General features: G+C 37.4%; 1 protein-coding gene across 1 annotated transcript in view; it reads right to left on the reverse strand.

Annotated features, from left to right (window-relative positions):
* ANTXR1 (ANTXR cell adhesion molecule 1) overlaps positions 1-15,024 on the reverse strand; it is a 238,597-nt gene that overhangs the window by 138,497 nt on the left and 85,076 nt on the right. Inside the window, 1 exon segment of the mRNA XM_029231442.1 lies at positions 10,011-10,109. Coding sequence (XP_029087275.1) covers positions 10,011-10,109 — 99 coding nt within the window.

A 15,024-nucleotide genomic window follows, 5' to 3' on the forward strand; every position in this document is an offset into this window, starting at 1 on the left:
TCTACTGATTTTAAGAGCTGTCTACATATTAAAGTTATTGATCCTTTGTTTGTTCTATGTCTTACAAATAATTTAGCATGTTTTCTGTTTCCCTTTAGATTTTTTGGAGGGGGGGAGGTTTAAAGAATTAAAAAATATGTACTCAAACCATTCAAATTTTCCTTCATGGTATCTTCTTTCAGTTATGCTTAAAAAGTCTTTCCCCACTGGAAAATTATGTAAATATTTTTTTTTGTTTCCTTCTAAAACTTCTATAGTTTCATGTTCACGTTTAAATTTTTCATCTGGAATTTGTTTAGATGTAAGGTGTGAGATAAAAATTGAACTGAATCATTTTTCTAAGAGGTTAGCCAGTTGTCTCAATACCATTTTTGAATAATCCACTCTTTTCCCACCGATAAGAAAGGTCATTTTATTTTACACTAAATTCACAGAAGTGCTTGGTTCTTTTCATGGACTTCGTTTTTCCTGTTCTGTTTGGTTTGCCTTTTGTGGCACCAGTCATACACTGTTTAAATTACTGCAGATTTTTTATACATCTTAAAATCGTCTAGGGCAAGTTTCCACATTTTTCTTGGCTATTCTTAAATGTTTATTCTTCCATATATACACTTTAGAATTATTTTGTTAACTTCAAAAGTCCCATTGGACCTTTCATTGGGATTGTAGTAAAAGTAAATATTAATTTGAAGACAACCGGTATCTTTGCAATCCTCAATTACCGCTCCATTGAATAATAGTGATAATGATAATAATAAATTAATATTAGCAGCCAACATTGATCGACTGCTTACTGCATGCTTGGCCCTGTTCTGAGCTCTAATTCTCACACTGAAACATCATAACAGTCCACCACAGAGGTGCTATTATTGCCATACTCATTTTACAGATAGAGAAATTGAGGCTTGGAGATGTTAAATACTGTAACTTGCCATGGTCACAAAGCTTTCAGACAGAAACAGGGTTCTTTTCCTGGGTGGTTCCAGTGTACGTTCTATGCCATGAGTCTATACTGCCTCTGTATTGACTTACGTTTTCTTCATTTCCCTCACAGAGTTGTGTAATTTTCTTCCTATATGTCTCTACAAATTTCGTTAAATTAGTTCTTACCAGATTTTATATGCTGCTGCTGTATTTTTTCTGTGATGTTTGGTCATTGCTAGATTCTGGCAAAGCTATTGATTATTATAAGGAAGGTATTTATTTTGAAATCATCCAGTTTTAATAACCTTCTTATTAGTGTAGTAGTCTGTTGATTCTCTTTTAGTTTTGCAGGACGACACAACCGTCCTTTTAAAGTAATAACGTTTGGCTCTCGTTTCCTGTACTTATATCTCTCATTAGATTTCTTGCATTACTGTAATACCTATAGCATTGTCTAATACAGTAGTCACTATCCATAGGTGGCTATTGACATTCAAGTTAATTAAAATTAAATGAATTAAAAAATTCAGTTCCTCAACTGCACTAGTCACTCTTCAAGTCCCCAGTAAGCCACATGTGGCTTGTGGCTACCACACTGGCTACATTTTGAACATTTTCATTATCACAGAAAGTTCTATTGGACAGCACTGCTAAAACTTCCAGATTAATGTTAAATAATAATGGTGAAACGAGTTGTCCTGCTTTTTTCTTCCTAACTGTAAAGTTAATATCTCTATTTAGTGATTTACCATAAAATGATGTTGAGTTTTGAATTTAAATATCTGTATGTATTTTTTTATTATGTTAAAGAAGACTTAACCTACTCCTAGTTTTCTAAAAGTATATATTTTAAAAATTTGGAATGGATAATGAACTTTAATGTCTTCTTGGCATCAAAAAATTTTGCTACGTGAGAGGCAAATTCCCCCTCATTCTTTAAAATTATCTTACTTATCCTGGTCCTTTTTAAATACATTGCTGGATTTTGTTTACCAATATTTTATTTATGTTTGTCATCAAAGAAATTGATTTCAAGTATTTTCTACTACTAGTGTCTTGTCCAGTTTTTTAAAAAAATCAAGATTATATCATTTTCATAAAATGAAGTAAAACCCTTTTTCTCTATTTCTTTTCTCTGGAAGAGTATGTATCAGATATGAGTCATCTGTCCCTTAAAGTCTGGTAAAACTTAGATGAAAAAAATCTGGGTCTGGTGCTTTAGTTGAGGGGTACGATTTTCTCATATCTCTCTTCCAGTTCATGCATTTCATCTTCATCTGTGTCTAATCACACTCCTTAGTCTATCCATTAAGTTGTATTTCAGTGAATAAACTTCTTCAGCTCTAAAATTTACACTAGGTTCTCTGCAAATGTGCCTTTGTTGAATGTTCTTCCCCTTTGCTCTGTTTGATTTCCTCACACACTTTATTTCATTTTTTAATTGAAATTAGTTGATGTACAATATTATGTTTCAGGTGTACTACACAGTAATTTGACATTTTCCTACACTATGAAATGAGCACCATGATAAATCTAGTATCCATCTGTCTCCACACAAAGTCATTACAATATTATTAATCATATTCCTTCTGCTGTATATTAAATCCCTGTGGCTTATTTATTTTATAACTGGAGGTTTGTATTTCTTAACTCCCTTCACTTATTTCACCCCCCACCCCCCAACCTCCCTCCTCTCTGGCAACCACCCATTCTTTTCTCTGCATCTAGAAATCAGTTTTCATTTTGTTTTGGTTGTTTGTTGCTTCTACATCTTGGCTATCGTAAATAATGCTGCAATGAACATTGGCATGCATATATCTTTTCAAATTAATGTTTTCTTCAGGTAAATACTCAGAAGTGAAATTGCTAAATCATATAGCAGTTCTATTTTTAAGTTTTTGAGGAACCTCCATACTGTCTTCCACAGTGGCTACACCAATTTACATTCCCACCAACATTGTACAAGTGTTCCCTTTTCTCCACATCCTTGCCAGCACTTTATCTTTTGATGACAGCCATTCTGAGAGGTGTGAGGTAGTAACTCCTTGTGGTTTTGATTTGCTTTCCTCTGATGATTAGTGATGTTCAGCATCTTTTCATGTGCCTGTTGGCCGTCTGTATGTCTTGTTTGGAAATACGTCTATTTAGATTCTCTGCCTATTTTTCAATTGGGCTGTTTATTGTTTTGGATGTTGAGTTGTATGAGTTCTTCGTATATTTTGAATATTAATCCCTTATCAGATATATAGTTTACAAACATCTTCTCCCATTCAATAGGTGGCCTTTCCTTTTGCTGATAGTTTCCTTTGCTGTGTAAGAGCTTTTAGGTTGGTGTATTTGTTTATTTTTGCTTTTGTTTCCCTTGTGTGATGAGACAGATCCAAAAAAATATTGCTAAGACAGATGTCAAAGAGAGTACTGCCTATGTTTCCTTCTAGTTTTATGGTTTCAGACCTTACATGTAAGCCTTTAATCCATTTTTGAGTTTACTTTTGCATATAGTATAAGAAAGTAGTCCACATTGATTCTATTGCATGCAGTAGTACAGTTTTCCAAATACCACTTATTGAAGAGGCTGTCTTTTCTCATTGTATATTCTTGCTTGCTTTGTTGTAGATTAATTGACCATATAAGCATGGGTTTATTTCTAGGCTCTCTATTCTGTTCCATTGATCTATGTGTTTGTTTTCATGCCAGTACCATATTGTTTTGATTACAGTAACTTTGTAGTATAGCTTGAAATCAAGGAGTGTGACAACTCTAGCTTTGTTCTTCTTTCTCAAAATTGCTTTGACTATTTGGGGTCTTTTGGGTTTCCATACAAATTTTAGAGTTATTTGTTCCAGTTCTGTGATAAATGCCACTGGCATTTTGATGGGGATTGCACTGAATCTGTAGATTGCCTTGGGTAGTATAGTCATTTTAACAATATTGATTCTTCCAATCCATAAGCACCAAATATCTTTCCATTTATTTTGTCATCTTGAATTTATTTCATCAATCTCTTACAGCTTTCAGAATACAAATCTTTTTCCTCTTTGATCAGATTTATTCCTAGGTATTTTATTATTTTTGATACAATTGTAAATGTGATTGTTTTCTTAATTTCTCTTTCTGATAGTTAATAATTAGTATTTAGAAATGCAACATATTTCTGTATATTACTTTTGTATTCTACCACCTTACTGAACTCATTTCAGTTCAAATGGTTTTTGGTAGGGTCTCTAGAATTTTCTATGTATGGAACCATATCATGTGCAAACAGTGACAGTTTTACTTCTCCCTTTCCAATTTGTATTCCTTTTATTTCTTTTCCTTTTCTGAGTGTTGTGGCTACGACTTCCAATTCCATGTTGAATAAAAGTGGCAAGAGTGGGATCCTTGTCTTGTTCCTGATCTTACAGGAAATGCTTTCAGCTTTTCATCATTGATTATGATGTTGCCTGTGGGTTTGTCATACATGGCCTTTATTATGTTGAGGTATGTTCCTTCTATGCCCATTTTCTGGAGAGTTTTTACCATAAAAGGATGTTGGGTTTTGTCAAAAGCTTTTTCTGAATCTACTGAAATTATCATATGGTTTTTATTCTTCAGTTTGTTAATGTGGTGTATTATGTTGATTCATTTGTGGATACAGAACCATCCTTGTGTTCCTGGGATAAATCGTACTTGATCATGGTGTATGATCCTTTTAACGTATTGTTCAATTCAGTTTGCTAATATTTTGCTGAGGATTTTTGCATTTATGTTCATCAGTGATATTGACCTGTAATTATTTTTTGTGGTATCTTTGTCTGGTTTTGTTATTAAAGTGATGTTGGCTTTGTAGAATGAGTTCAGGAGAATTCCTCTTCACTTTTAATTTTTTTTGGAACAGTTTGAGAAGGATAGATGTTAACTCTTCTTTGAAGTTTGGTAGGATTTCCCTGTGAAATTGTCTGGTCCTAGACTTTCATTTGTTGAAAGTTTTTTAAAGTAATGATTGAATTTCATTACTGGTCATTATTAGCCTGTTCATATTTTCTATTTCTTCCTGATTCAGTCTTGGGAGATTGCACATTTCTAGGAATTTATCCATTTCTTCTAGGTTGTCCATTTTATTGTCATATAATTGTTTGTATTGGGTGGGCCAAAAGGTTTGTTTGATTATTTCTGTAAGAAAATAATCTAATTCTAGTAGCTAGCTAATTCTAGTAGCACTTAGTTGTCTTTAACTTCATTCAAAACAGTTTTGTTAGATTGTATGTGATGGCAGTCATATCAGTGTGCATTTAAAAAAAGACTATCAAAATTGGTGAATTTTTGTGTAGCCATTTGAATATTGAAGATGGAAGAAAAAAAGCAACATTTTTGGCATATTATGCTTTATTATTGCAAGAAAGGTAAAAACGCAACTGAAACACAAAAAAAGATTTGTGCAGCAAATGGAGAAGGTGCTGTGACTGATCGAACATGTCAAAAGTGGTTTGCAAAGTCTCATGCTGGGAATTTCTCACTGGACGATGCTCCACAGTCGGGTAGACCAGTTGAAGTTGATAGTGATCAAATTGAAACAATAATTGAGAACAATCAATGTTATATTACGTGGGAGATAGCCGACATACTCAAAATACCCAGATCAAGTGTTGAAAATCATTTGCATCAGCTTGGTTATTTATGTTAATCACTTTGGTGTTTGTGTTCCACATAAGTTAAGTGGAAAAAAACCTTCTTGACCATGTTTCCACATGCGATTCTCTATTGAAACGTAATTAAAACATTCCATTTTAAAAACAAATTGTGATGGGTGTTGAAAAGTGGGTACTGTACAACAATGTGGAATGGAAGAGATCGTGGGGCAAGTGAAATAAACCACCACCAACCACACCAAAGGCTGGTCTTCATCCAAAAAAGGTGATGTTGTGTATATGGTGGCATTGGAAAGGAGTCCTCTATTATGAGCTCCTTCCAGAAAACCAAACGATTAATTCCAACAAGTACTGCTCTCAATTAGACCAACTGAAAGTGGCACTCGACGAAAAGTGTCCAGAATTAGTCAAAAGAAAACGCACAATCTTCCATCAGGATAACACAGGACCACATGTTTCTTTGATGACCAGGCGAAAACTGTTACAGGTTGGCTGGGAAGTTCTGATTCATCTGCCGTATTCACCAGACATTGCACCTTCAGATTTCCATTTATTTCAGTCTTTAAAAAATTCTCTTAATAGAAAAAATTTCAATTCCCTGGAAGACTGTAAAAGGCAACGGGACCAGTTCTTTGCTCAAAAAGATAAAAAGTTTTGGGAAGATGGAATTATGAAGTTGCCTGAAAAGTGGCAGAAGGTAGTGGAACAAAATGGTGAATAAAGTTGTTCCATAAAATTCTTGGTGAAAATGAAAAATGTGTCTTTTATTTTTTCTTAGAAAACTGAAGACACTTTTTGGCCAACCCAGTGGTAATCTTTTATGATCCTTTGTATTTCTCTGGTGTCGGTTGTAACTTCTCTTTCATTTCTGATTTTATTTATTTGGATCCTCTCTCTTTTTTTCTTGATGAGTTTGGCTAAAGGTTTGTCAATTCTGTCAATCTTCTCAAAGAAACAGCTCTTAGTTTCATTGATCTTTTCTGCTGTTTTTTGATTCTCTGTTTTATTTACACTCTGATCTTTATTTATTTTTCCTTCTAGTAACTTTGGGTTTTGTTTGTTCTTATTTTTCTAGTCCCTTTAGGTGTAAGGTGTTGACTGTTTATTTGACTTGTTTTCTTGTTTTTAGACACTTTAAATGTGTTTATTTTACATCCTCTTTCAAATTCCTCTTTAGTCTTCTTGCTTGCTCTCCGTTTTCTTTCATCTCTTATCATATGATTTATCATTTGGTGTTGCGAGCCCATCTTCAGAGGGGGTTATGGCTTCAGGAGTGGTGTAGGTTGGACTGGATGTATACTGCCTCTGCCAGGGTCACAGGGATCTGGATGGCCACGGACATATTTTGGAGTTAGTTTCCTGACTTGGTGCTTCTGTATTATGCGGCTGGTAAAGCATCTTACCTTTATTCCCCTGCCTGCTTCCTTGAATCACTGAGCAGCTTTCCCTGTCCCCATTCAATGTCTAGTACAGCCCTTAGAGCCTGATTTCTACAGGGGGCTCTGCTTTTGCCTGCTTGTCTTGCTGGTGCCCTGTATCTACATCAGTAGCTAGATCACAGCCTGAAGACCCCTCAGGCCCAGAGCCCCCAGAGCTTTGCTTCCTGCTTAGATTTTGCATTCCCTTTTTGTCTCCTGTGCCTGGGGGTTTCCTCCTCATTCCCTTGAGCAAGGCCACATGTCACAACTTTTAAAATCATATTTTATGCAGAATTTTGGATCTATTATATTGACCAGAAACAAGTCCAGAAATTGTTTTAGATTCCTAAGTGGTTGATTTGTTTACGTTCTTTTTAAGCAAAGGCAAGGAAAGCAGGAGAGACATAGGTATTAACCTATGCCTTTAATTTTCTGGTTATATTTATCATCTAAGAATATATTTAAACAACTTCAACATTTTGGTATTAATATGTTGGTGTTTTATTTGTGTCTTAGTGCAATAATGTTAAAGGGTGTTCATAGTTTTTTCAATTTGTTATTTATTTATTTATTTATTTTTTGCGGTACGCGGGCCTCTCACTGTTGTGGCCTCTCCCGTTGCGGAGCACAGGCTCCGGACGCGCAGGCTCAGCGGCCATGGCTCACGGGCCCAGCCGCTCCGCAGCATGTGGGATCTTCCCAGACTGGGGCACAAACCTGCATCCCTTGCATCGGCAGGCAGACTCTCAACAACTGCGCCACCAGGGAAGACCTCAATTTGCTATTTTTTATTTAACTGTTTTTCTTTATATAATCTGCTACAAATAATACTTTATTTGTTGAAGACTCCAAGGCTTATATCGTAACAGCCATAGCTTCAGTATCCGGCCTGCAATTAGTCTTATTATGGTTGATAAGGGCACTTCTATTCTCTTTTTTTGTTATAAAATGTAATGCAGTATTTAGGAAAAAATCTTGAAAGAGGAAATATATACTATAAAAATTAAAACAGATAATTTAAAACTTGGATGTAGAAGTGGGAAAGGAGAATGGGAAAAGTAAAAGAATCTAAATTTATTTTATTTTATGGGGACAACTCAATGAGATACTTACATTCATAAGGTTGGTAGAAAAATGTAGAATTGAATATGTTGCATTTTAAAATTTATTTATCTTTTCTGTCCTCCACAGTTTCTTGTTCATATTATTTACTGAATGTAAAAGAACAGATGAATTAATAAATGAATGACAATTATTTTTCAAATTCCAATATTTTCCCCTTAGCTAGAATATTTTTAATAACTATTTATTTGAGTTCAGGAGTGTTACTTGCAGCATATAATGTGGTTGAGTCACTGCCTTTCTTTTCTCCAAACTGTCAGCACTTGTGCTGGAGGCACAATTAGGTTTGTGGTTTAAGCTAAATCCCTACCCCAAAGGCCTTTATTCCTTTCTGATTATGAATCAGGTGGAGAGCCCGTGCGGGTGTTTGCAAGTTTGTATTAGGAAAGGAAGAGAAGCTAGTTTCCCAAGAAATAAAATTGCATGGAGAAGCTGGAAAATATGCATTCAGTATGTCACTCTACGAATCCATAGTAAATTTGCATTTTTTTGTTATCATCATATAGCATCTCTGCGTAACCTTTCAAGGAATGGCAACGCTACACCCCATGTCCATTCATGTTCAGAGAGGGGTTGGGTCCAAAGGCTTGCTTGTCTGGGAAGCCTTCTTTGGAAGGCGTTGGTGTCTTTTGAGTTTAACCCTCAGGAGTTTCTGATCTTAGATTTATGATTCTGGTTAAGGAGAGAGGGAAGGCGGACTTGGATGACACCACAAATTAAAGGGGAAAAAAAGGAAGGACTTTAGAGGGTGCACGTCCAACTTTCACACTGTGACTTCTTGGGGATACTTCAAGATGTTTTCAAATAGCATGTACTTTTTGGATATGTGAGGGCATTTCCAAGTATCAAGAAAAATTAACTGACTGTTTCAAATCTTTGGAATTATTCCAAATTCAGGAATCCCAGATGTTTGTAAAGATGCCATTGCATACCTGTTTAAATATTGAAGTGGGTTTCAAGATGCTATAGAGAGGAAAAGGCATACCCTTCAATTCTTCCTTTTTAAAAACAGTATAGTACCTACTCCGTAATGCTATCAGGAGGACCAAACTAGCGTGAATGGTTAGTCAATAAGCTTGAGTATCCTTTCCTTCCTCTTTGCTCTTTCTACCTCCCAGGGCAGCTGTGGCAAAAAGATGTGTGGTATTCAAAATGTCATAGCACTACAGAAAATACAGTATGTTATTACGGTTTATCGCTGGAGATACTGAACCAATAATTATCTGTGTGATGAATGCCAGATGTAAATAATAACCAGGGCTCCTGGCATTTGTCTTTCTGTCATCTGTCTCCCCATCTTTCCTGGACAGCAATCTGAATCACACACGTCTTTAAATTAAGAACTTGCCTGCTACAAATGTCTTGCGAAAGTGCCAATGTTATGACAAGTCATCTTTTTTCCCATGAAATGCACTTAGTTTTACTTCCATATGCCTGTATTTCAGGTCAGGTATTCACCCTGATGAGAGCTTTTTGGCGACTCCAAAGCAAGAATCATCCGGATTGAACAAACTTCCAGAATCTACACACGCAAGTCGCACAGTTTGGCTTTTAGTTTACTCAGAATTAATACATTTAGACCATTTATTTTTCCCTCTTGTGCTTGAGAGTCCCGAATACCTTGTTAAGGAACATCAAGCTTCGTAAGCCCTAAGCAGCCAGGGCCTGCACTGACGGCTGAGAGTTTTGAACTTGGTGCAAATGCTGGTGGACTGGAAAACAAGTGCCTGCCGCCTCTCCTGATGGGAGCAAGGGCGCCGCAGTGGCTAGCTATGCCCTTGCTGGTGGCCCTTCTAGCAGGGAAGGCCCTTCTCTGTAGTTTCCTGTGTGTGGCCTCGCTAGAAGATGGGGCTGGGGAGCCCTTCCCCGAGGCAGGCGAAGCAGGTGGTAGAAACCCCCAAACTCCACGAGAACTTACTGAGCGTCACTGACTCGTTGATCTTGAAGCTGCAGAGGACCCTGTCCACGTTGCGGGCGTGTCGGAAGCCGTTACCTCTGACAACTACTTGAAATGATTCTGAAACAAAGAATAATGACACGACACCTTCATGGACTGCACACCGTTAACCTTAAGTTTCCCATCTGCCCTGGTTTAGGGAGTCTGTTAACTATTTCACCAGGCTTAAAATATTAAAAAAATCAGTTCAGGCTGGGAAACAGAAGCATCGTGTGGGAGCCTTTGAACACCTATTCACTACCTTCTCACTAGTTGTTCACCAGGTTGGCACAGAACTTCTTACTTTGAATTTCCACCTTGCCTTTCCCTTTACTCTTCCTCCTAGCTGGAATGCCTCCCCCACCCCCCACCTGTGTCCTGCAAACCTTACCCATCTCTCAAGTCCTGGCAGTTTTAAAACCTGTGATCTCTGTCACCAGAAGGCCACGGGGGAGGGACTCTCCACTTCTTCAATCCTCTTGTGTCTCTTTTACATATTGGATGCTGAGGAAAGGATTTATTTAGAACTCCAGGTGCCTAGCGTTTTTGAAAACCACTACCTGTGGGCAGTCACAGTCTGTCCCGAATAGTGTAGCGTGTGATTATATGCTGTCTGGTGTTGTTCTTTTGTCTTTTCTTCCACAACTAGAAAACATTCCTTTATGTTTAGAAATTGTTTGATGCAGTTTCAGCTCTCCTGTCTCTGCAGGGCACACAGTAGGAGCACCTAGTGTTATGTAGGGATAATTGTACCCAGCAGGGGATCGAGATCTTGCTTAGGGGTCAGCAAGCATTGCCCGTTTGAACTGACATTGGCCCTTAGTGCACTTAGAACTCTCTTCTCTCAAAGTAGAGGAGATAATATATCTCTGCGGGTCTCTAGCCCTGCATGTTAATTTCATGTTGGCATAATTCACGTTGAATTAACACGTTAATAAAATATTGATAAAGCAAAAATAATGGTCCTCTGTACTAGTCTTACTAAGGGAAAAAACCAGCTAATTAATTCATTAAATGGTTAGGGATATTTGCTTAAGTTTGATGGTAACTAATAGCCAATGCTCCATTTTCTTTGACTTTTGTCATCTTTTTGTGTGTAAAAATTGGGGCTTGCGATAATGCTGTGTGGCATATAAAAAAAGAAAAAGACTAAAAGTTGGAGGTTAAAACGCAGTATTTGTGAAAGTGGATCTGGAAGTGTAAATTGCTATCCAGATGGAGATTTTCACCGGAGGATGAATGGAATTAAAGGACTGGCATATGGGACTCTTCCAAACTTTAACAAACGTCATGCATCTATGTCACTTTCATTCTGGGGAAACTAATTTAGAGATCATGTTTGCCAAGAGAATAATAACTGATATCAATTGCTCCCTCTTTGTGTGCCAGGCCCTGTGCGAAGCGTTGTATATGTCTGATGTCACTTAAACCTCACCACAGGGAGGTACAAATGAGAAAACCAAGCGTAGTGAGGTTAAGTAACTTGTCCAAGATCACATGGCTGGTAGCTGTCAGAATCAGAACTGGAATCCAGGTCTGCCAAGTATCAAACGCCTTAGGACTCAGCCATCATGTTCTTTACTGTTATGCTAAAATGTCTTGTGACATATGACTCATTTAGAGATTGACATTGTGATTTTTCAAAAAGCTTATTTTATTTTTACTTTACACAGGCTTGTCCATTTTGCAGAAAAATGGAGCTGGCCCAGCTGGGAAGCAGGAAACCAAAACCGAAGTAAAAGAAGCCGGAGGCACTAAGTGTGCCACAAGGAGAAACAAGTTAGAACAGAATGCTGTTCAGAGGTATCAACGACCTTCCCTGTAAGGAAATTGAGATTTTTGACGTTGTAAATGACTTGCCCAAGATCATGCAATCTGTAACTGGTAAGCAGCAAAACTGGGGCTTGTACCCACCAGCATTCACTGCCGTAGTTTTGAGCTATATTAAGGTTCAGAACTTAACTATGGTCTTTCAGGACCATAGTCCTATGAGTATTAAGGATTTAGATATGCATGTTGATGCATATATATGATTGCTAAGTTTAGAAGGATGGACTAGATGGTTTTCTTTAGATGTCTGCCTGGCATGTGACTGATGACACAATTGGTTCAACAAGCATTCTATTAGGTGTCAAGCACTGTGGAAGAATCTTATTGCATCTTGTTTACTCAACTTAGCCTATAGATACCCATTTCTGGTTTTAGTCTGAACGCTAGACATCCAGAAGTCTGCCATTGGATGCTTTTGCTGCTTGCAAATGTTTTCTGCCTCACTGCTCTGCCTACTTCTCTTGTCTCCTCAAAGATCAGTGGAAGGAGACAAGATTCTGGAAACACAGGCCATGTGCCAGCTCTCTTCTCTAACACCGTGTCCTAGCATAACCAGTTCTGCTGCTGAGTCCTCAGTGAAAGAGGATGCCGGCATGGCTGCTTGGCCAGCCCTCAGGGTGTTAGGGAGGAAGACAGCAGAAACCCAGGGACAGCCATGGTGGAGACGGAGCAATCTAACCCCCGAGGCGCGGGGAGCAGATGAAGGAAAGGATGCCCTGGGAGGCACACCAGAGCAGAGGCGAGCTCCCACCAGTTTCTATGTGAGGATGCACATTTGGCCTCCAGAAGCGCCTGAGTATCTGCCCCGGCAGCCCGACTGGAATGTCAGCCCTTCACACGTAGAAGGTATGTAACAAAACCCTGTCAAGTGAATCTGTCAGCAAGAGAGAGCCAGGACACACCAGAACCAGGACATACTGATTTAATTCAGTTTGTTCACAAAGCCCTGAACCTGTCTCTCACCATACGTACATTTAAGTGTTTTTAGGCAGCGTGCATGTTGGTTTACAGCTCCTACAAGGAGTGCCTAGGGGCTGGAGGGCATTAGGGAGGAATTTCTACTTGGAAATGATCTTTTACCTAATCTTTTAAGATACATATTCTTTAAGTTATCTTTAAGGTATATGTTTATTATGATTCTTTTGTCACTTTATTCTCAATTATAATTTAAGCTTCCTGATGGGAGAGGCCATCATATCTATTTCTTTAGAATCTTTGGCTGTGCCTCACCCAGGGCTGAGCCAGTCTCAGTGTAAACTCGTTTAACGAACAAATGAATGACCTCTTGGTATAGAAAGGGAGAAAGGGGAGGAGAAGGTGGTCCTTTATTCAGGTACCAGTCAGATCTAATCCTGTTTGTTTTCTGAGGCTTCATCAGGTCATTGAATGAAAAGATGCTCAGCGTCATTGGTTATTAGGAAAATGCAAATCAAAACCACTCCACACTCACTAGAATGACTATGATAAAAGAGGTGGACAATAATAAGTGTTGGTGAAGAAATGAGAAGCCTCATACATTGCTGGTGGGAATGTAAATTGGTGCAGCTGTTTTGTAAAGTAGTTTGGCAATTCCTCAGAAAGTTAAACATAGAATTACCCTGTGACCCAGAAATCTCATCCTATACTCAAGAGAATTGAAAACATATGTCTACACAAAAACTTGTACATATATAATAGCATCATTCACAATAGCCAAAAAAGTGGAAACAACCCAAGTATCCACCAAATGAGGAATATGGTATTCACACAATGGAATATTATTTACCCATAAAAAGTAACAAGTTCTGACACGTGCTATGACATGGATGAATCTTGAAAACGTTATGCCAAATGAAAGAAACCAGACATGAAAGTCCATCTATCGTATGATTTTATTCCATTTCATTTCCATGTGAATAGTGCAGATCAGCAAATCCAGAGAGACAGAAAATTGACTGGCCAGGGCTGGGGAGAGGAAGGAATGGGGAGTGACTGCTTAATGGGTACAGGGTTTCTTTTCAGGATAATGAACATATTCTGGAATTACACAGTGGCTATGGTTGTACAACTTTGTGAGTATATTAGACATTACTGAATTGTACTCTTTGAAAGGGTGAATTTTAGGATATGTGAATTATAGCTCAATTTTAAAAAAGAAAAAACTTAAGGTCAATGAATAGTTTGATAAACTTATTCTGTTCCCTTTTTTTGCTTTTTTTTTTTTTTTTTGGAAATGTGAACACATAGTTTTGCGATGACCTCAGTAAAGATCACCTATCAACCACTGTATCTGAAAATGAGACATCTGTATATTCACCATTTGCTCTGGTCACCTAAGACTTTTGTGCAAAATTAGTGATATTTCCATCTTGAGAGCTAGCTTCAATTTGCTCTCCTATTAAATGCTATTGTAACGTGTAACATCTAACATATAATATAGAGCTGGATGTGTATTAAGTGCTTTCTGATGCCTAACTTACTCTAAGGTTTTTATTTTATAGCTATTTACTTATAAGAATTTTAGTGAGGTATAACTGACATACAGTAAGTTGTATGTAAAGTGTATAATTTGATAAGTTTTGACATAGGTATACAGTCATGGGGTGATACCACAATAAAGATGGTGAACACATCCACCACCCTCAGAAGTTTCCATGTGCCCCTTTGTAATCTCTTTCTCCTGCCCTGCCCCACACCATGCGACCACTGATCTGTTCTCTGTTGTTGTAGATTAGTTTGCACTCTCTAGAATTTTATGCAAATGGAATCATATAGTAAGTATTTTTTTTTTTTTGGTCTGGCTTTTTTTTACTGAGCATAATTATTTTAAGATTCATCCATAATTATTTTGAGGTTTATACATAGTCTATTTCTTTTTATTGCTGACTATTATTCATTGTATGAAAACCACAGTTTTATCCATTCATGTGTTGATGAACATTTGAGTTGTTCACAGTTTCTGGCTCTTAAAAATAGAGCAGTTATAAACATTTATGTACAAGTCTGTGCCAGGACATAGATTTTATTTTTTTCCCCTTGGGTAAACACCTAGGAGTAGAACAGCTAGGTCATGTGGTTAGTGTATATTTAATGTTTTGAGAGACTGTCAGAACTGTTTTCCAAAGTGACTGTACCATTTTGCATTTCCACCAACAATGTATGAGAGTCCCTCCTTCAAATAGAAATA

This window comes from Monodon monoceros, unplaced genomic scaffold, assembly GCF_005190385.1.
Source record: "Monodon monoceros isolate NGI ecotype Baffin Bay Population unplaced genomic scaffold, NGI_Narwhal_1 Super_Scaffold_19, whole genome shotgun sequence".
Lineage (NCBI taxonomy): Eukaryota > Metazoa > Chordata > Mammalia > Artiodactyla > Monodontidae > Monodon > Monodon monoceros.